This window comes from Pelobates fuscus, chromosome 6, assembly GCF_036172605.1.
Source record: "Pelobates fuscus isolate aPelFus1 chromosome 6, aPelFus1.pri, whole genome shotgun sequence".
In the NCBI taxonomy this organism is placed as follows: domain Eukaryota; kingdom Metazoa; phylum Chordata; class Amphibia; order Anura; family Pelobatidae; genus Pelobates; species Pelobates fuscus.
The window spans coordinates 269,364,169-269,387,211 of record NC_086322.1 but is presented as its reverse complement, the minus strand read 5'-3'; the positions used below and the strand labels follow the sequence as shown (position 1 = coordinate 269,387,211).

Below are 23,043 nucleotides of genomic sequence, written 5' to 3'. Positions count from 1 at the left end.
GGGACCCCAGCATTTGTGTTTCGATCCCCCCCCCCCCTCAGCCCTTCCATTTGTCTCATTCTCCCCCCCAGTTCCTCCAAGTAACTGAGTTACCTCTTATTCTTCCCCCAGCCCCTCCACATGTCTCAATCTCCCTCCCAGCTCATTTATGTGTGTCATTCCCCCCCAACTCCTCCACGTGTCTCACCCCAAAAGCCCCTCTATTTGTCTCAGCCCTCAGTCCCTACAGGACTGACAGTTAACGAACATCCTCACCAAAGGCATAACTAGAAACCATCTGGCCCTCTGCGAAAATAGGCAGCCCTGGAAAAAAATATTTACCAGCCCCATAATGCGTCGCGCCAGCATAGTGTGCAGATACAGAGTTAGAAAAGAGAACTTAAAATTAAAAATTATTACTCCAATGTAAAAAAAAAAGCACTCGTAGGCTTCAAAATAAACAAAAGTGCTGATTTATTTTAAGCAGACGTGCATGTAATCAATGTTTCCGTCCAACTAACTTGACATATTAAGGAAAGCTTGGTAATGGGACTGAAATGGTGAATATATGTAGGGCACAACTGTAAAAAATTTACGTTATCTTGTTTATTTTGAAGTCCTGTGGGTGCGCTCTTCACTTTAAATATGTTATTGTGCTGGAGTATGCACCTAGCAACAAGACTCGGACAATATCTGCTCATTACATATGGTACATATTAATGACATTTCTTTGTATTATGTATTATGCATATATAAATGTACATTAATATATGTGTAAATATAAAAGGCATAATTTTATATATATATATATGTGTATGTATATATGTATATATATATGTATATAACTAATACACACATTAATATACATGTCATATACCAGTGGAGGATCCAGAGCCTGATCCCGGGAGGGGCACTTGTAGATAATTTAAAGAAAAAATCCATGCACAATAACCACTACTGCTCTGTGTAGTGGTTATGGTGCAATGAGTGCCGGGACCCCCTCACAGAGTAAGTAGTCAAACCGTTTAAGAACAGTTTGACAACTTACCTGGGGTCTGCTGGGATATGGAGCTGTAGTAGGGTATAGGAGCAGGGGTGCAAAGGTTCAGTGTATGTGTGGGGGGAGGGAGGGGTGTAGTGTGTGAATGCGTAGGGTGTGTGGGGAAATGTGTGTATGGGGGGACTGTGAATGTGTGTGTGGGGGGCTGTGTATGTCTGTGGGGGGCAATGTGTGCATGGGGGCAGTGTGTGAATGTGTATGGTGTGTGTGTGGGGGCAGTGTGTTTATGTGGCTAGAGTTCACTCTCAACACTGTGACCACCAGGAATTCATGGTGGTCGCAGTGGTGAGAGTGAACTCTAGTCCATAGCTCCAGGGCTAGAGTTCACTTTCGTGAGAGCCGGAGCATTGCCGTGGTAACTGCGGCAACGCTCTGTGCTCGTGCGAGAAGGATGCAGAGGAGCCGGCTGCCTGACTGGTGCCTGTGGAATGGGGAGCGAGATCGTCTGGCAGGGGAGAGCCTCGTGGGGGGGGTCTCCCCTTTCCTTCCCAGTCTCTCTCTTCCCCCCTCTGCCTTTCTCCCCCTCCCCTTTTGTGTCTCTCTCCTTTCTCCCTCTGTCTCTCTATTCCCCTCTGTCTCTTTCTCCCCCTTTCCCTGTGGCACTCTCCCTCCCCCTCTGTCTCTCTATTCTCCCCCCTCTGTCTCTTCCTCCCTCCTTTCCCTGTTGCACTCTCTCTCCCCCTCTGTCTCTCTTTTCTCCCCCCTCTGTCTCTTTCTCCCTCCTTTCCCTGTGGCACTCTCCCTCCCTCTCTGTCTCTCTATTCTCCCCCCTCTGTCTCTCTATTCTCCCCCCTCTGTCCCCTTTCCCTGTGGCACTCTCGCTCCCCCTCTGTCTCTCTATTCTCCCCCCTCTGTTTCTTTCTCCCTCCTTTCCCTGTGGCACTCTCCCTCCCCCTCTGTCTCTCTTTTCTCCCCCCTCTGTCTCTTTCTCCCTCCTTTCCCTGTGGCACTCTCCCTCCCCCTCTGTCTCTCTATTCTACCCCCTCTGTCTCTCTATTCTCCCCCCTCTGTCTCTTTCTCCCCCCTTTCCCTGTGGCACTCTCCCCCCCCCCTGTCTCTCTATTCTCCCACTGTCTTTCTCCCCTCCATCTCCCCCACCCACCTGAGAGGAGTCAGGGGGGCCGGCCGTGTTCCACGCTGCAGCCTCGCCGGTCCGGCGGCACTCCTAATGCTGGGGGCTGAAGGAGGAGGGAGCATGTCTCTCTACCATGCTCCCTCGCGGTTCCGGTTCCTGTGCTGGGAATTGTGGGAACCGCGAGGGAGCATGGTAGAGAGACATGCTCCCTCCTCCTCCCCCAGCATTAGTTACAGGAGTGCCGCCGGACTGGTGAGGCTGCAACCGAGTCCCACGGCTCCAGCGCGGAATGCGCCCGCCGGCCGGCCCCCTCAGAGTGTGTGCCACCAGACCGGCCACCCGGTGGCACATACATAACCAGCGCAGCCCCCAGGTTCCGCGGCCCACCGGGAAATTTCCCGGTATCCCGGTGGGCCAGTCCGGCCCTGCCTGCCCCCCCCCATGGTCTTATTCCCCCCTCCCCTTCCAGGTGTCTCATTCTCTCCCCCAGGCCCTTCATGTATTTCATTCTCCCCTCCCAGTTCCTCCAAGTGTCTTATCCCCCCCCCCGTCCCTCCATGTGTCTCAATCTCCCCCCCGCTGCTCCATGTGTCTCATTCTCCCCCAAGTACCTCCATGTGTCTCATCCCCCTAGCCCCTTCAGTTGTCTTATTCTTCCACTTAGCCCCACCCAACCCCTCCATGTGTCTAATCCTCTATCCGCAGTCTGCTCGGCCATGCTACATGTAGTGACTGGTAGGAGGAGGAGCACCCGGTTACCCGGCCACTGTGCACCCCTGGCTGGTGTGGCCATGCATTTACCCTTAAGTTATGCTGGCCCACCAGTCAACCAGTTGACCTGGCGGAGCTGCAGACCAGAGTTACTGGGCTCTTTCTCTACCAGGGAAGATTTAGTGGAAGGGTCCAGCATCCGGTGGCATACACTATAGCCTAGTGTCTCAGTTACGGACCAAGGACTCGATATTTCAGTCTGTCCTAAGGCGTCCGTGAGGCCTCAGTCAGCGCAAGACTTTAGACAGCCTTCTACACATAATGCATCTCTTCCACACAGACATAAACACACAATGCGTCCCTTACAAACATACAATGGGTTCCTTACACACACATACAATGCCTCCCTTACACACACAGAAAAACAAAATGCATCCCTTACACACACAGATACACCTAATGCATCCCTTACACACACACACAGAATGCACCCCTTACACACAGAGAAACACAGAATGCATCTCCTACAAACACACACGTGCACACACACATACAATGCATCCCTTACACACACACACACACACACACTGCTGCCCTTGCATACACACATGCACACACAAACAAGCACACACACTAACACAAATACACAATGTATCCCTTACACACAAACACACACACACACATACTGCATTCCTTACCCACACTCAGACAGAAGCACACAATGTACCCAATTCACACACAAACACAGAAGCCCCCAATGCATTCCTTACACACGCACAGAAACACATAATGCATGCCTTACACACAAACACACATCCTTTTACATAAACACACTTCATCCTCTAAACACTTACTATATCCACTATATGCACACACTTACTCTATTACACAGACACACACTACATCTCTTACACAAACTTGAATCCCTATACACTACATTCTGTAAGCACACACACATTACACCCCCCCACATATACACTCCACTCCCTGTGAGCAAACTCAGGGGGTGCCCAGTGGGTGAAATCATGGGCCGGCCGTGTGGGCAGACTCTGGATCCCGCCATTTTAGTGTTCCCAAAATTTCTGATGGGAATCCTAATTATAGTTGATTGACAGTACAGAGTAGCACCCCACACACAGAAAAATGATATTTATCTCCAGGATTAAGCATTTTAAAAATAAAATCTGTAAGAACATAGATGTTGCACCTTTACCACTGTAGTAAGATGGAAGTGGCTAATGGTGCTTAGAGTAACAACGTGATTGGATGCAAATAACACTCTTGCATTCTTTAGAATTAATTAATCTTTTGAATTATATATGACTCAAACTTTTATGTTAACTATTTACAACAATTTGCATAGTATGCATGTTAACCAGACTAAATCCAATCAGGGAGAATAAAATAAAACTTGTTTGGGCAACACATTTACAAAAGTCCTTTTTTGGATATTAAAAAAAAAAAAAAAAATATGTGTCTTTTTTTTTCTTTGTTTATTGAACTTTCATTAGGAAATATACAATTATTTTGATGAACAGCAATTTTGTTTAGTCTATTATTAAGAACTATCTTGAAAAAAAATTAAGGGGCATTTATAAAGAAGGAACTTTAAAAAAAAAAAAAAAAAAGAATTAATTCATAATTTAACGTAGCAAAAATGACATAAGCCCAAAACCCTTTTTTCATAAAAAATAGGGTGTCCAGAAAGTTGGGGATAGGGATACCTGTGTTCTTTCCTCTGGTAATATAAGTTTTGATTACTCTCTAACTTTTTGAAAAGCACTGTTTGTGACTCTGCAGCTAGGAGTGGCCTTAGCATGTATTTTTATAAAGAACTACATTATATTATATTTGTATATATTTGTATATCTGCTTTCTTTTTGTATTGTATACCCTTTTGAAGCGAGTTAAGTTAATGCTAGCATCCTGTATTGAGAGTTCATTGCTTGTATGGTGTGCATCCAATAGCATTATCTTGCCAATCTACCATTTTGGCAATAAAAGCTCATGGTTAAATGAACACTCCAAACACCATAACCACTACAGTGAGACCCCTATTGTAGTCTGCCAGACACCACTATTCACATTTTCTGTGTACTCCATTAGCAGACCTGAGTTAAGTCCTGCCATGTTGGTGCAGGGCCAGCTCATAGGTTGAGTCCTTCAGTTGAAGTACCGCTGAGTTTAGCTCAGACAGAGAGCTTCTAGCTATAGAGGAGGCCGTAGTAGAGCTAGGCAGCTGCACCTGGCAATAAGAAGTCTAAAATGGAAGGACTACTTATATTAAAGGAGCACTATAGAGTCAGTAACACAAACATGTATTCTTGGCCCTATAGTGTTAAAACCACTATCTAGCCCCCTTGGCCCACTTTGCCTCGCTAAAGATAGTACAATCTTACTTGTATTCAAGTCTGAAGCTGCTGCCTCTGCCTGTGAACTTCCTCTGACCTGATCAGAAGTGGTGGCCTGATCCAATCACAATGCTTCCCTTGTAGGATTGGCTGAGACTGACAAGGAGGCAGGTCAGGGGCAGAGCCAGCACAATTCAAACACAGCCCTGGCCAATTGAATCAATGAATCTCTATGAGGAAAGTTCAGTGTCTGAATGCAGAGGGTGGAGACACTGAATGTTTGGATGCATTTTAGGCAGCCATGACCCAGGAAGGATTTCTAACAGCCATCTGAAGAGTGGCCAGTGAAGTTATCACTAGGCTGTAATGTAAACACTGCATTTTCTCTGAAAAGACAGTGTTTACAGCAAAAAGCCTGAAGGTAATGATTCTACTCACCAGAACAAATCCAATACGCTATAGTTGTTCTGGTGACTATAGTGTCCCTTTAACCCCTTAAGGACACATGACATGTGTGACATGTCATGTTTCCATTTTATTCCAGAAGTTTGGTCCTTAAGGGGTTAAGTAGGGGCCATGGCACTTCTCGCACCATAATCACTACATACCATAATGACAATTGTGCTTAGTTTTTTATTCAAAGGTATGTTGGCATTCCCTTACATAAATGGACCAATTTGCTTTCACAAGCCATTTAGAATGTATCTGAATACAAATTATTTTATAAAATTGTCCTGGCTGCAAGGTGAGGTTTATTGCTACCGGCAATAAAGTTTTGCACAAGATTGATGATAAATGTAAACAAACAATGCAAGTAAATAAAACTACGGCTGTAATTCAAAGTCAAGTAATATGCAATTCATCGTCATAGCATCATGTTCCAGGTCTCTCTGCAAACTAATTATTATTATTTTTGTTTATATTCTCTTCCTTTTTCCTTATGCTATTATTAGCACTCTATGTCGTGTATTTAAAAACGAAAACATCCTGATTATATATCTATTTATATGCATGGATGGATGGAGGAATGAATAAATAGGCAGACAGACAGATACATTCTATATAGTTCTATATTATTTACTATATAAATTCTATATAGTAAATAATATACTGTATAGAAAAAAAATATATATATATATATATATAAATGAATATTTTCTTTGTTTTCTTTGATTTTCATTCCTATTTTATGTTCAATTTAAAGGTTTACAAGTCACGAGCTGTGACTGGCATTATGCGGCTAACAAGAAAGTCCACCATACCAATATGTACGACAGCAACGATTTGATCCTACGGCGAGGCCAACCTTTTCTTCTAACCCTGACTTTCAGTAGAGCCCTGCAGCAAGGCGAGAACATCCTGTTCACCACTGAGACAGGTATGAGTTGCCGCTCATAGTGATAGAGCTTTCAAGACCGTACATACAGTCAGTTGTGAAATGAGTGCAAAGTGTGAACTTTCAACTGAATGAGTTCAGTTTCACATGGTCTAGTGTCATGGAGCAATTGTTTTGTTAAGCAATCACATTAGTATTTTGATTCCTTTTAATGCAACTGTTTTAGCCAAAATAAAATGGAGAAAATGTGTGGTGGCAATTTTTCAATTTTCATTTTCACACAAATATTTGTGTGTGATTTAGGAGGGCCTGTTGTTGGTTATTGCAAGAAAACACTCCAGGTTGTTTTCTGCAAGGCCTCCTGAATACACTCATGCTCCCGTGCAGTAAAAGTAAAAAATACAAACTCAGGAACAGTAAACGTAACCAAAGAAAACTGAATGGCAAATGTAAAAAAAACACAACAACAAAAAAAAAAACAGACCAGTGTGTGATATCTCTTGAAGTAGTACCCAATGCAGAGTCCAGGCTATCCTGGGCAACCAGGACAGTAAAAGAAGGTGTCCTTTCTCTTCCCCATCTTGAAACAGACTCTGCATATTTTTTTGAGGATTCTGCTTTGCCACAGTAGAGAGGATTTTAAAAATAAAGTGGGTAGCCCTAAATCTGCTCTCTCCCATCACCGCTCGGGGAGCAGGTGCATCACGGTACAAAATCCCTGAAAGGATCTGGAGCTGAAACTGTAAAAAAATCTGTTTCATTCCGGGGTTTGCTTTTTTGAACAACAAAAAAGTCTTGTGGGTTGCAATCTGCATTAAGTAAATTGCAACCTTTTTGTACCAGGCTCTTGTCTTCTGTATAATTAGTTAGGGCTGCAGCAGCTGATCTGCCAGATCAACCCCACCCATATGTCGGTTATAGGCCTTGATGCACACTGGCTTCCTTGTACTCTCAACTCTGCCACGTACAGGGACCTCCACAGTCCCCTCAGTGTGGATGGTGGTAAGAAGGTACACATCCTTCTTGTCTCTGTACTTAACTGCCAACAGCTCCTCTTGGCCCAAAGCTGAGATCTCCCCCCTACGGATCCGGGTGCGTGCAAGTTGTCCTGGGAAACCTGTGCTGTTCTTTTTAATTGAGCCACAAGCTACTGTATCAAAACAGTACAGTAGCTTGAACAAAGGGACACTTGTATAAAAATTGTCAGTATACAAGTGGTACCCTTTGTTCATCAGGGGGAATATCAGGTCCCAGACAATCTTGCCACTGGTTCCCATATGTTCTGGGCAACCTGGAGGGTCAAGGTGGCTATCCTTTCCCTCATACATCTGTAATACCTGAGTATACCCAGTCTCGCTCTCACAGAGCTTATACACCTTTACACCATACCCGGAGTGCTTGTAAGAAATATACTGTTTGAATCCCAGCCTTCCTTTATACTTCATTAGGAATTCATCTATGCATATATTCCTTCCAGGTGTATAAGCCTCTGCAAACTTAGCAGCGAAGTAGGTAATCAGGGGGTGAACTTTATGCAGCCTGTCAAACTGGGGATGCTTTATGTTGTCGCTGAAGTGTAGAATCATTTCATACAATTTCCTCGACATACACTGGGAGTAAATGGGGCTAGAACAGATGGGGCTACTGCTCCAGTAGGAGCGGATGGAGTGCTTCTTTATGATGCCCATCAGCATAGTAAATGCCCAGGATTTTGTAAATTCTGACACAAAGATTGGGGCCCATTGCTGCTTTGTCAAAAAAGAGTCAGGCTTTGAAGCACGGAACCTATGGGCATATAAATTAGTTTTGGGGACAATGTTCCCCATGTGGCGGAACCAGCCTCGCCACTGGGCATTGGAGAAGACTGATTGCCAGCCTCCTGTCATGTGACTATGGCCCCTGGGATGATTTGCCTGCTCTCCTGTACTGCTGAGGTTTGCAACCAACTAGGTGGATTTGGCTATGGAGCTTGTCTAGTGCCCTCTGTTGTTAGCAACAGCAATATGCACTACCTGAATAGCAAGACTGGTTAATTTGCATATTCAGGTAGATTTGCATATTGCTAATTCTGCAGGCATGTGAGATATTTTCTGTTAATTATTGTCTCCCCCACCTCTTTAAAAATATGCCATGGTGTTATAATAAGTCACTGTATGTTGCCTGCTATGATTTTACTCTTTGCAATTTTATTGAGTTTTCACAGCAATGTTAAGTAATGACCATATGGGCTAGTCCCAAGGAAAATAAAGTTTTAGACAGTTCTACGTCACCCTCAATTTGGAGTCTTGTCTCTTATTGGGGGAATCTGCTACAAGGGATTGCTATGCTCGGCATATTCCCTTGTGTTGCGGTCACCGGCCCGCCGAGCCTCACGGTCGTGCCCGACCGGCACGACCGCACCGACTACACAAGCTTACCTGCTCGTCGGCGAGCCGGGAACCGCGCACGTAGTTCTTCCGGGCATCACGCCCGAATCCAATATGGCGCCGACCACGTGGTCGCGTCTATGGATAGCCCCGCCCCCGAGAATTATACTAACGTGTGCGTGACGTCACGACGTCAACGCACACGCACGTTCTGGGGTCAGAGGTCGCCCTCTGACCAATCATAGCTTAGAGAGGGGTATTTAAACCCCTAATTTACCCCAGTACTTTGCCATGTCGTGGTTTCAGTTTCCTGGTTTCCTGAAAGTGCTAATTCCGTGTTTCTGATTTCCTGGTATCCTGATCCTTGGCGTTTCCTTGGTTATTCTGATCTCTGGTTTCCCTGACTTGGCTTGTTTAATCGGTATTGAGTATTATCTGGCTTCCTTGACCTCGGCTTTCCCTTTGACCATTCTCTGTCTCTAGCGTATTAGTCCGGCCATTCTAAGGTCCGGTTTACGCTCTATCCTGTTATTTTCCTTTTCTTACTTATGTATATGTTTACAAAGTTTCTGCGTGCTGGACCACATTACTAATCGTGACATTACGACATGGCCATGGATCCTGCAGAACTATGCAAACATATGATCGCCTGTGAAAATAGGGTGGAGGATATGGACCACAGGTTAGACCAATTTGCCCAGGCATTTCAGACCTTGCTCCAGAGGACTGCCTATTTAGAGGTTCCTCCTGTACCACCTGTGGTTCCGCCACCTGTAGTGGTTCCCGTACCACATAAACCACCATCCATAACCTTGTCACCGCCCCCTCGTTATGGAGGTGATTCTAAGGAATTCAGAGGTTTTCTAAACCAAATAGAATACCACTTTGAGGCCTCCCCAGGTTCATTCCCAACAGATAGATCTAAAATAGGCTATCTGATGAACCAATTAACTGGAAAAGCCTTGACTTGGGCTAACCCCTTATGGGAAAGTGGTGGCGCAGTAGCCCGTGATTACAGTACCTTTCTTACGGCCTTTAAGGCTACATTTGAACCTAAAGGCAGGGAGAAGAACGCTGCCAAAGCCCTTATGAGAATCAAGCAAGGCAGTCGTTCTGTAGCCGATTATGCAATAGAGTTCAGGACATTAGCGTCTGAGGTTGATTGGACCAATAGCGGTCTGGTGGCTGCTTTCTCTGAAGGTCTAGCTGAGAATATACAAGATGAGACTGCAGCTAGAGACCTTCTGGTTAATCTTAATGAGTTTATTGCCTACATGATAGACATTGATAACCGGCTCAGAGAGAGAGAGAAAAACAAACAACGTAACAGACGTTCTGATTTGTCCATAGCTCCTCGTTTTTCTAACCCAGTGGTGAGTAGCCAAATGCCTCTTCCAGAACCTGAACCCATGCAATTGGGTAGCGCTAAACTCACTGAGGCAGAGAGACAACACAGACGTAACGAGGGGCTATGTATGTATTGTGGCAAGAAAGGACATCTAAGATCGTCATGCCCGGTTCGGCCGGAAAACTTGCACACCTAAGGCATGTACGGGGACCGACCTTAGGTGTGATGTATATGTCCCCTAAATTGACTAAGAACCGTTTCCTTGTCAAAGTAACCTTATCTTTCGAGAACACTACTGTTCAGTGTGAGGCTATGATTGACTCTGGGGCAGCAGAGAATTTCCTAGACAAAGAATTCTCTGCACAACATCTCCTGCCCTTAAGACATAAAGAGAAACCTATAGCAGTCGAGGCCATTGATGGAAGGCCTCTTACCCAGCCTTTCATCACACACGAAACTCTGCCAATCACTGTTTCAGTGGGTATTCTCCACTCTGAAGAAATGACCTTTCAAATCATATCTTCACCTACAGTTCCGATAATACTCGGTTTCCCTTGGCTCCTGAAACACAATCCACGTTTGGATTGGATTGAAGGAGAGATTGTGAGTTGGGGTGAGAGATGCAAAGGTGTTTGCTTTAAGCAAATCCCACAACCTATTGGTACCATTAATGTTCCTGTTACACCTCCCTTGACCACACAAATTCCACAGCAGTATATGGATTTGAAAGAGGTATTTAACAAGGTCCAGTCAGAAGGGTTACCTCCTCATAGACCTTATGACTGTACTATAAACTTATTACCAGGGACTATGCCTCCCAAGGGAGGAGTCTATGCCTTGTCCCCCCAGGAAAATCTTTGTTTGGAGGAATATATTAAGGATGCTCTCAGAAAGGGTCATATCCGTAGGTCCTCCTCACCAGCCGGGGCTGGATTCTTCTTTGTCTCTAAAAAAGAAGGAGACCTACGCCCTTGTATTGATTATAGGGGTTTGAATCAGATTACCATAAAAAATGCCTACCCTATTCCCTTATATCAGAGCTATTTGACAGATTGAAGGGAGCTCGAGTCTTTACCAAGCTCGATCTCCGAAGTGCATACAATCTAGTCAGGATTAAGGACGGTCACGAATGGAAGACCGCATTTAACACCAGAATGGGACATTACGAATACCTGGTTATGCCGTTTGGATTATGTAACGCTCCAGCGGTATTCCAGGATTTTATTAACGATGTCCTAAGAGAGTACCTTCACATGTTCGTTCTAGTGTACTTGGACGACATTCTCATCTATTCCCCAGACTTAGAGACACATCACGAACATGTGAGAATTGTACTGAAAACCCTGTTACAGAACGGCCTTTACTGTAAACTGGAGAAATGCCAGTTTGACCAAACGGAGATACAATTCCTTGGATACGTTATATCTCCGTCGGGTTTCCAGATGGATCCTCGCAAACTGGAGGCAGTCTTACAGTGGCCATTACCCAAGGGCCTTAAAGCTACTCAACGCTTTATAGGTTTTGCGAATTACTACCGCAAATTCATAAGGGGATTTTCCTCCGTGATTTCCCCTATAATCAATTTAACAAAAAAAGGAGCAAATTGTATATCTTGGCCCAAAGAAGCAAGAGAGGCATTTGAACGATTAAAATCTTTATTTTCCTCAGCACCTGTCCTGACCCATCCTGATCCATCCAAACCATTTATCCTAGAGGTGGATGCATCAGAGACAGGAGTTGGAGCCATTCTGTCTCAAAGAGAAAGTCCTGATACGCCTTTACATCCCTGTGGATTTTACTCTCGCAAACTCACACCTGCAGAGAAGAATTACGACATAGGGAATAGGGAACTTTTGGCCATTGTACTTGCCCTTAAGGAATGGAGGCATCTCTTGGAAGGTTCCAAAGAGCCACTTTTGATCTTTACTGATCATAAGAATTTGGCTTATATTGGGGACGCTAAGAGACTGTCCTCTCGTCAGGCTAGGTGGTCATTGTTCCTCTCCCGATTCAATTTCGTAATTACATACAGACCTGGTACTAAAAACACCAAGGCAGATGCACTTTCTCAGCAGTTTGAGACAGATGAAGTTCCGGAACAGGTGATATATCCTATTGTACCTCCTGAATGCCTCATTGCCACTACAGTTTCCGAATTGTCTTCTCCACTCTTCTGTGCCATAATAGCAGATCAAACTCAGGCACCTGTAGGAAAACCTCCGGACAAACTGTATGTGTCACCTCAGTTTCGAAAGAAGGTACTAGATTTGTTCCATGACAACCTCACAGCGGGCCATCCTGGAGTCCATAAAACTCTCTCTGCCATCTCCAGGAGATTTTGGTGGCCTGCTCTTAGAAACGATATCAAAGATTATGTTGGGGCATGTCAAATATGTGCCGTTTCTAAAGTTCCTCCTAGGTCACCTCCTGGACTGTTACAACCACTGCCCATACCTAGTGCTCCATGGACCCACTTGGCCATGGATTTCATTGTGGATCTACCCAGTTCAAACGGGTTTAATACAGTCCTTATGGTTATTGATAGATTCACGAAGATGGCACATTTCGTCCCACTTAAAAAATTACCATCTGCTCAAGATCTAGTTCAAATATTCTTGAGAGAGATCTTTCGGTTGCATGGTGTACCCAAAAGCATAGTATCTGACAGAGGTACCCAGTTTGTTTCTAGGTTTTGGCGTTCCTTTTGCAAACAATTGGGCGTCGAACTCTCCTTTTCGTCAGCATATCACCCTCAAACAAATGGAGCAGCAGAGAGGGCGAATCAGTCTTTAGAAGCCTATTTACGTTGCTTTATAAATGCCAATCAATCTAACTGGTATGAGCTCTTACCCATGGCTGAGTTCGCCAGAAACAACGCCACTCATGAATCTTCTAATCACAGTCCATTCTTTGTTAATCAGGGTTATCACCCCACTGTTTTTCCTTCTGCATTCTCAGACACAGAAATCCCCGCTTTGAACACCCGTTTAGAATCGATTCATGATACCTGGGATTCCGTCCATTCAGCTCTGCAAAAAGCTTCATTACGAGCAAAGGTCCAAGCTGACAAAAAACGGGGCGCTAATCCTGTCTATCTTCCAGGTGACAGGGTGTGGCTCTCCACAAGACATATCAAGCTTAAGGTCCCGTCCATGAAATTTGCCCCTCGGTACATAGGTCCCTTTCGAGTTACCCAACGTATTAATCCAGTGACCTATTCTTTGGCACTACCGGCTCATATGAGAATAGCGAATACTTTCCATGTGTCTCTGCTCAAGCCCCTTACTTGCAATCGCTACACCAGGGTATCCACTCCTCCTCCGCCCTTTGTAGTGGGTGATCAAGAAGAATACGAAGTCCGTTCTATCATGGACTCCAAATTATCCAGAGGTGTCTTGTCCTATCTCGTTGACTGGAAGGGTTATGGTCCCGAGGAACGTTGTTGGGTTCCTGCTGACCGGGTCCATGCGCCCCGTCTTATCCGGTCATTTCACAACCGCTTTCCTCTTAAGCCGGGTCCTTACCGCCCGGTGCGCGGTCTTCGAGTGGGGGGTACTGTTGCGGTCACCGGCCCGCCGAGCCTCACGGTCGTGCCCGACCGGCACGACCGCACCGACTACACGAGCTTACCTGCTCGTCGGCGAGCCGGGAACCGCGCACGTAGTTCTTCCGGGCATCACGTCCGAATCCAATATGGCGCCGACCACGTGGTCGCGTCTATGGATAGCCCCGCCCCCGAGAATTATACTAACGTGTGCGTGACGTCACGACGTCAACGCACACGCACGTTCTGGGGTCAGAGGTCGCCCTCTGACCAATCATAGCTTAGAGAGGGGTATTTAAACCCCTAATTTACCCCAGTACTTTGCCATGTCGTGGTTTCAGTTTCCTGGTTTCCTGAAAGTGCTAATTCCGTGTTTCTGATTTCCTGGTATCCTGATCCTTGGCGTTTCCTTGGTTATTCTGATCTCTGGTTTCCCTGACTTGGCTTGTTTAATCGGTATTGAGTATTATCTGGCTTCCTTGACCTCGGCTTTCCCTTTGACCATTCTCTGTCTCTAGCGTATTAGTCCAGCCATTCTAAGGTCCGGTTTACGCTCTATCCTGTTATTTTCCTTTTCTTACTTATGTATATGTTTACATAGTTTCTGCGTGCTGGACCACATTACTAATCGTGACACCTTGCTATAATCACTCCTAAGCTCTTGTTCTTGCTTTGCTTTGAAGGAGGAGAGGTTTGGCCTGCGGTGGTTGTGGTGTTGGCAAGAGTGCTTGGGGTCCTCAAGAAGCGCTAGGAGTATCATTCAACGGAGGTACCCGGTCGGGGTGCCAGGTGATCCATTACACCCCAATACATTATGGCCCAGAAACACCTCCATAAACTGTTAGGGGCGAAATCCTGCGACATGCACATTGATGCCAGAATTTGCGGTGAAGAGTGGGATATCTGGCGCTACCCACTCCTCAACAGCACTGCAAGCTGGAGCAGCATGTCTCCTTCTGGAAGGGGACATAGCTGCCCCAGATACATCACTAGATACATCACTAGCTGCAGACACTGTATCTAGTGATGGATCTGAGTCAGACTCTAACGGAAGCATGGCATATGCCTCAGCGCTATACAACCTCTGTGACCTCGGTGACATGATCACAATCACTTTATTTAGTGATCTGTCACAAAAAAAAGGCCTAAAAAAATTAACCCCTAAAAAAATGCACAGACAGGAAAATAAGTGCTGATGTGCAACAGTGATTTACAGTGATCACTGGCAGGATAGGGGTTAATAGCTCTGAAAAGAGCCTTTGGGTCTCACAGTAAAAAAATAAATAAATCACTAAACAAATTAACCCCTAAAAAATTGCACAGACAGCAAAAAAGTGCAAGAGCCAGTGATTTATACAGTGATCACTGGCAGGATAGGGGTTAAAAGCTCTGAAAAGAGCCTTTGGGTCTCACAAAAAAAATAATCAAAAAATGAACCCCTTAAAAACTGTACAGACAGGAAAAAAGTGCTGCTGTTCAAGAGAAAGTGATTTATAGTGATCACTGGCAAGATAGGGGTTAATGGCTCTGAAAAGAGCCTTTGGGTCTCACAATTTTACAGATCTCTACCTAAAACTACCTAAATCTCTCTACCTAAACACAGATCTCTCTCACTAAAACACAAGCGAAGAGAGGGAGGGAGATCAACTTTACTAATATTGACCTGACCAGGCAAATTGGGATCATAGTATTAATAAATATTATTATAGAGACAAGCTCTGATTGGATCACCTAGCCTAGCCTATGATGAAGGGTTATTAAAAGATAATATACTGACATTCATTGTGCATAACAATGCCGCTAATAGTAATCAACATGATTTTATGAAGGACGGATTATGTTAAACTAACTTAAAAGGGAACTGTCAGTTAAAAGGCTTTTTAATGTTCATTTATCCCTATAATTAACAATTAAGTATGTATTTGTGAGGTGTGAAAAGTAAAGTTAAATTCACACCTTTTTATCCTGCAAAATGGCGTCTACCTGTCAATCATTGTTATAAGCTCTGTCCTTTGTACCTGGCAGTCAAAATAGAGAAAGGATACAGAGACGAGGAGAAAGTAACCTCGTTTCTAGTTCTTCTCGTTATTTACAATGTTTGTCCTGGCCTTACCTTGTGTGAACTGGATTGTCAGAAAAATCTCCAGAAAAATGATTAAATTAACACAAGCTATACTTGTGGCTTTGAATGTTTCTTTTCACTGGTGTAAATACGAGACAAGTCCCGTTTCATTACATTCTATGAAGCCAGTATACATATAGATCAGTGGATGTGATCTAATGGCCAAGGTGAGTTAGCAAGCAAGTCATGATCACGGATCTTTAAATTGATTTCTTTTTTTGTTTTAATTAAGTTTTGAAACAAGGTGCATACTTATGATCAGTATTACTCCAGACCTGAAGAAAAGAGGAAAAATCTTGAAAGCGTGTCTTTTTAAATATTATGTTAGTCCGATATAAAAGTATCATTAAATACTGCAATAGTATGGTATTTTGGCATCTTATCTACTGGACTAATACGGCTAATCCAATCTACACAAGTAGATAGATTGGATTAGCCGTATATAGCTCAGACACAATATATATATATATATATATCTTGTGTCCGAGCTCCTCCTCTGCCAGTTCAGCTGTCTGCTACCAGGAGATCTGAAACACTTCAGACCCATTTGTCGGAACTTGACTGGGGTCTCTGATGAACTCTTCCAGTGGACCAAGCTGCATCTCTCTCCATCTAGGCAGGTATGGTTCCCTCTACCATTATGTTCCCCTCCCAGGCAGGTATCAACACAATGTCACCAACTAGTGCCTTTACAAATGAACTTGTGGCTCTCAGGCATAGCTCTTTCCTAACTCATGCCTTTAATCTGGGACCAGTGCAGTCAGCCAACCGGTCCAAAAACGTTGTTACTGTGATCCCTAAACAAACCTAACAGGACACACAGTTCCCAATGGAACAAATAAACAATGCTTTACTTATACACAGAGGGCTAGCCCCTATTCGCATTTCATTACACTTATGGCTACACAATCAATTACATACACAAAACATAATAATATGGGAAATCATACAGGCACTGATAGAGCACAATACAATAATTATATAGTGGTGGGGAAGACTGACACTGGAAAGAAATGTGTCCCTTACCTGCCTATGCAAATCTACCTGTATATGCAATTTAACATGCCTTTATATTCAGGAAGCGTTTCAAGATCTTCACAACCAACAGATGGTGCTGCACAGACTCCACAGCCACATCCACTTAGTTGGTAGAAGGCATCAGTAGGACAGGAGAGCACATACAATATTTAGAAAATGACAACAAAAAATGCACACTCTGCACCTATAATGGGCACAGGCTGACATAGACATAAGAAACATCTGGGAAATCACGAGAGGCTTCAGACATACACAAACATGCAGCTCCATATCTCATAGCACATAATCCCAGACCAAGGAGGAGCAACTCTGGGGAAAATGGAGAATAACAGCTACTAAAATAGTTGCCAGAGAGAAGAGCATAGTTTATATGATCCTAGTGATGGTAACTACTGTCACATATCTCCCCTTTAAGGGTAGAAAAACAAGGTACCAGACGTACAATTGGTCTGTGCATGAGTTAGTTGGGTAACCAGATCTAAAAACTCCTAGGAGAATATCCACCCCATAGCTCTGTTGTGCTCTTGGGAATGGAAGCTGACTCCCTTCTCCCTCTGGAACCCAATCTGGACTGGGGAGGGAGGTGGCTACCTCCTCTCCTTGCAAGTCAATCTTCCACTGGGAAGGGAGGCCAGCTACCTCCTCTACCTGGAGCACAATCTGTAGTTGGGGAGGGAGGTCGACTATCTTTTCTCCCTTGAGGTCAATCTGGAGAGGGAAGCCAACTGCCTCCTCTCCCTGGAGCCTAAGCTGCCTCTGGAGAGAGATATCATCTGCATTCTCTCCTGGATCTCATCCTGGATCTCTTTACTCTCCATCTCCAACCTCCATTCCTCAGTCACAAGTTCCATCAGTTCACCCCAAACCTCTGGAATATCTGTAATTCTTAATTCCTCATTCATCTCCTCCTTATCTTCCATACCCGAACATTCTCTTTACTCCGACAGTTTTCACCATATTGTATGGAATCTCACATGGGCCCAGGAACACTGTAGACTAAGCCCCAGATAGAGTAGTAGGCCTCAGGCTCGCTGAGGTATTCATGCCAGGCTCCATAACGCTCCATAACGTTCATCTTGAAATATTATATTCTAAAACCTCCAATCCATCACTCAATATCCTCTGGGGTGAGCTGAGGTCATAAGATGTAGGGATTCCATATTTCTCTCTCAAGGTTATATATACATTTGCTTTTAAGACACTAACCCAATTTCTTTAACTTTTTATTTTACTCTAGCTTTGCCACTGCATGGCTGGCCAGGCAAATACATCTAGCTTTTAAGTTAACCAATCTGACACTCTCCTCAGGAACTCCTAATCAGGCAAGGATGCTGCCTGTGTGCTAGCTCTATCCATTTCCATTAGTTATGGAAAAAGCAGGGATCCCAGTAGTAGTTTGGATATTTCCCCATTAGCTAGGAAGCCCACCTCTTCTACCAAATGTGACAGAGCTCCTGTACACTATGCCAGCTTCCTCTCTGCTACCAAGGAAGCTTGACTGGGGTTTCTGAGGACCTCTTCCACTGGATTAGGCTGCAGCTTTCTCCTCCCAGGCAGGTATCGTCCCCTCATTATCCTACAACTACTTAATGAGTTGACCATAAATCCGGCTGTTACTACACAATGAAAAAGCATTAGCTGTAATAAATCAGATTTATGATTGACGATACAGAATATGAGATTACTGAAATAAATCATCTGATGCATCACTTTAAAAATTCAGATATGATTAGACTTTTTGTAGTTAGAATATTTCCAAAAGTTCAAATACAAAAAGAAAATAGGCAGGCAATCTTCCTGAATTGCAATTAATACTAATTATTTTCTGTTATTTATTCCCATTTAAGGTCCATCCCCTTCAGAGGAATCAAAAACAAAAACTGTTTTCCCATTGTTTAGAGGTCAAGGAAAGGATACATGGAGTGCCGTCATGACATCAACTACTTCAAATTCTTTAACTGTGACTATAAACAGCTCCTCGAATTCTGTTATTGGACATTACATCCTGAGTGTATGTGTATTTAGTAGCAATACCGATAATGTGACTCCTCAGGCTATTGGTGGACTATTTCTTATCTTCAATCCATGGATCCAAGGTAAAATAAAATAAAAAATGTTCTTTTTAAATTAGGGGTTTCAAAGTCCTGGATTGTAGGCTATTTCTGCCCCCTAAATACTTTAATGTGGCCCATGGCCACTTGTCCTGGATAAAAGAGCTATGTCCAGGTCCTGCAAACTTTTCCATGTTCTAGATTGCTGGTAACCTGCTCTACATCAGGGTCACAGTCATATCTCATATCCTTATGGTGCAGTTGAGCGGGCTGGAGTGTTTGCCTGTGTGAGGACTCCTGCCAACATCATTATTAAAGTTCCCACATTTGGCCGTTGTAAGCCATAACTTTGGTGATGAGACTGTCTGGTACAAGCAATGTAGGAAATAAGCCATCAATAGCTTGGCTGTACAACATGTGATAGCTGTGAGGGAGTGTGTATTAGAGTCTGTAGCTGTGTGTCCATATGAGAGTAAGGAATTGTGTACACACACGTGTCCAGAGGTATGGACCTGCAATATTCCTAGGGACAATGACATGGCCAGTCGATCTAAAGTAAATTGACTTTGAGATCCCTGTCAACGTAAGACTCCTAAATCATGGTCCTAGAACCTTTATATTACATAGTTACATAGTTACATAGCTGAAAAGAGACTTGCGTCCATCAAGTTCAGCCTTCCTCACATATGTTGTTGCTGTTGATCCAAAAGAAGGCAAAAAAACCTAGTCAGAAGCGCTTCCATATTTGCCACAAACTTGGAAAAAATTCCTTCTTGACCCCAAAATAGCAGTCAGATGTCTCCTTGGATCAAGCAGCTATTACCCCACTAATTAGAAATGATATCCCTGTATGTTATGTTTTTGTAAGTATTTATCCAATTGCAGTTTAAACATCTGTAGTGACTCTGACAAAACCACCTCTTCAGGCAGAGAATTCCATATCCTTATTGCTCTTACTGTATAAAACCCTTTTCTTTGCCTTAGATGAAATCTCCTTTCTTCCAGCCTAAATGTGTGACCTCGTGTCCTATGTATAGCCCTGTTTATGAAATGAATGAAAAACAATACACAATATGGTGTATTTTATCTGTTTTTCATATTACGAACGTCTGCATCTATAAGCCTACCAGGGACACTTCGTATCAAGAAATCCTTAGAGGGGGATTATTCCGCCCAGGCCCTTGAAATCAAGCTAATATAGCTCTTTAAAGTATGAGTGTGTATTCAACATTCCATTATTGTTCACTCTATTGCTATTACATATTGCACTATTATTGTATTCTTTTTTTCTTTTAAGCTACACCATTGGCCAGTATTCCAATTACGTATGTACCTTCCCTATTGCTAGCGCTGTTCACCTTTTTTATTCTGTAATATTTGTCTAGAACCTTTATAGCCCAGAGCTTTATGGACCTTGCATTTTACAGTTCTTAGTTGCTGGTAGTAAATAATCCCTATCATTTATATTATATTGTGATTATATGATTTATCTAATTAAATTTTCTGAACTATCTTTTTTATTTATTTTTTATTAAGATGATGATGTCTTTAAAGCTGAGGAGGATGAGCGACAGGAATATGTTCTTAATGAATATGGAATTATATTTTTTGGAAGCGAATTTGAGATATTGCCAAGGAACTGGGAATACAATCAGGTGACTTTGCAAGAATACTATAGATAAAGTAGATAGCCACAAAACATGGACATCTCTTAATAAAGTCATGGCAAGATCAACGTATTTGACTTCAAAAGCCTTTTTCTGAGGCATACTGCTAAAATAATCTACATTGTAAATAAACACATCTACAAATAAGCAATATACTGTTAGTATCGTTGAATTAATCCTCTACAAATTCTATAGGATATATTATTCATATCTGTCGACGGGGATGCAACATGTTTTTAATTTGACCAAAAAAAAATGTCCAAACCAATGAAACTTGCCAATAGTGACCTTACAACATCGATGGTAAAATGTAAAGTAATTTTAGTATGGTTTGTGGTGGCCACATCTCCTACATCTAGTCTTCCCTAGCAGAAAAATCCAGATAACTCCATAGAATAGGGATAGGCAACCTTCGGCACCCCAGATGTTGTGGACTACATGTCCCATAATGCTCTTACACCCATAATGCTGGCAAAGCATCAAAAGCTTTCCCATCTAAAAGGTTTGCCTTAACGTGGCAGGTGGGCATTCCTCCTAATGGACATTGGAGTAACTAAATAACCTCCATTCGTTTAAATTTACATAGGGATATGGGAAATAGCACAGGTAACTTTTTTTCTTTGTTTTTTACTGTATGTATTGGGGCTGATGTGTACTATGGTTGTTGTTGCCGCCCAAAAGTAGTGAGAGCTTGAGCACAGGACTTTTTTTTTGTATTTGTATTCACTTTTGTATCACACAGCTATGTTACAATGCTGCCGCCCATCCCATGTGCTCCCTATTTAGAGTTAATAAGAATGTAGGGGTGTAAATAAAAAATACCCCTCTCTGTCGCATTACAGATATCTTTGCCAGAAGCTCAAGGAAGCAAGGTGAATGGTCAGTGTAGGACGTACCTAAGAGGTTTGCCTTGACGTGGCAAGTGGGCATTCCCTGTAATGGCCATTGGAGTAACTAAATAACCATCATTTTTTTCATAATAAACATAGGGATTCGGGAAAGAGCGCAGGTAACTTTTTTCTTTGGTAAACAAGAGTTTACTGGTAAAGTGTATAAGCAGATATAAATGAGATGTAGAATGTAGGTTCCGAATATTTTTGTAAGATAATATTAGTTTTTGTTATGAGACCCACCCTATAAGTACACAGCAGATAAGATCAGTACAGGCAGAGGAAAGAAAGCTTACCCCAGTGAATGTTATGATGACGTGGACCTCCAGTGGTTTTCGTTATCACTGAAGTTTTTTTATGCAACAAAGTGCAGATGGACAAAGACGGAGGTGGCTTCGTGCACCATAGCCTATGCAACCTGTAAGGTATTGTGGTGTTTGCAGTGTCTCATTAAAATATAGAAACTTGGAAGTCCTCTTAATAACATTTCAGGGTTCTTAAAAAAGGCAAAAACTGTTGCCATCTTCGGGCAAAGTGCTAAGAAGGATCAATAACCATGAAAGCCAACTGAATATCTCTCAACATTTAGGACTTACACCATGAATAGAACCTGTTTTGCCTCAATAAATAGCCTCACTAATGTTCTTGGTCAATAAAACACTGGAGTAATTCGGAGACACGTTAACTGGTATCTGGACCATACCAAATCTTTTAGTAGTATCCAGATTTACTTGATAGTGTTTGTAATAATAAATTAAGGTATAAGTAGCTCACAGCTTCCTGTCACCTAATAATTAAAGTAACTGAATGTTGTACATTAGAAAGGTTCTATGTTCTGTATATTTGGATAAATATTACCATTATTGTGATGTGTCCTTTGCCAGAAAAAAAATAAAATACACTATAGGTTTATTTACTAATGTGAGAATTCACAGTGAATTAAAAATCTAAGGTAAAAATAGCTCAACTGAAAAAAATGTGCTAAGTCAGCTATGTTTCCATTTCAGGAACAGTGGCCTTAAATTTAAAATTCACTTTAAATTCTCATTTTAGTAAATAACTCTGTATGTCTTATATTGATGCTTTTTTTTATCATTGTCTTTAGTTTGATAAACATATGCTTGATATCTGCTTTGCCATTTTGGATCGAAGTGTAAATCATCTAAAGGACCCAATATCAGATGTCTCACAAAGAAATGACCCACTTTATGTGTGTAGAATGCTGAACGCCACAGTAAGTATATCATTTTAACCTTATGACTGAATGGTCTGCCCTTGGCAGAAAATTATCTATGGGCCCCGACAGACTATGTACCCAGTTCATCCCTACCAGAGGGCCACCATGGGTTGCATCTCAACAAGATTAGACAACTGTTCTTAAAATTATGAAACACAAAGTTTGATTTTCAAAGGGTACAGAAATTAAAGTAACACTATAGGGTCATGAACACAAACATGTATTCCTGAACCTATAGTGCTAAATCACTATCTAGGTGGCTTGCCTA

The 23,043-nt window shown here is 42.9% G+C and overlaps 1 protein-coding gene across 1 annotated transcript in view; it reads left to right on the top strand.

Moving 5' to 3' along the window:
* The window catches only part of LOC134565812 (protein-glutamine gamma-glutamyltransferase E-like), a 66,647-nt gene that overhangs the window by 11,042 nt on the left and 32,562 nt on the right, over positions 1-23,043 (top strand). Inside the window, exons 2-5 of the mRNA XM_063425468.1 lie at positions 6,381-6,554; positions 18,778-19,026; positions 20,518-20,636; positions 22,644-22,772. Coding sequence (XP_063281538.1) covers positions 6,381-6,554; positions 18,778-19,026; positions 20,518-20,636; positions 22,644-22,772 — 671 coding nt within the window. The remainder of the gene's footprint in view (positions 1-6,380; positions 6,555-18,777; positions 19,027-20,517; positions 20,637-22,643; positions 22,773-23,043) is intronic.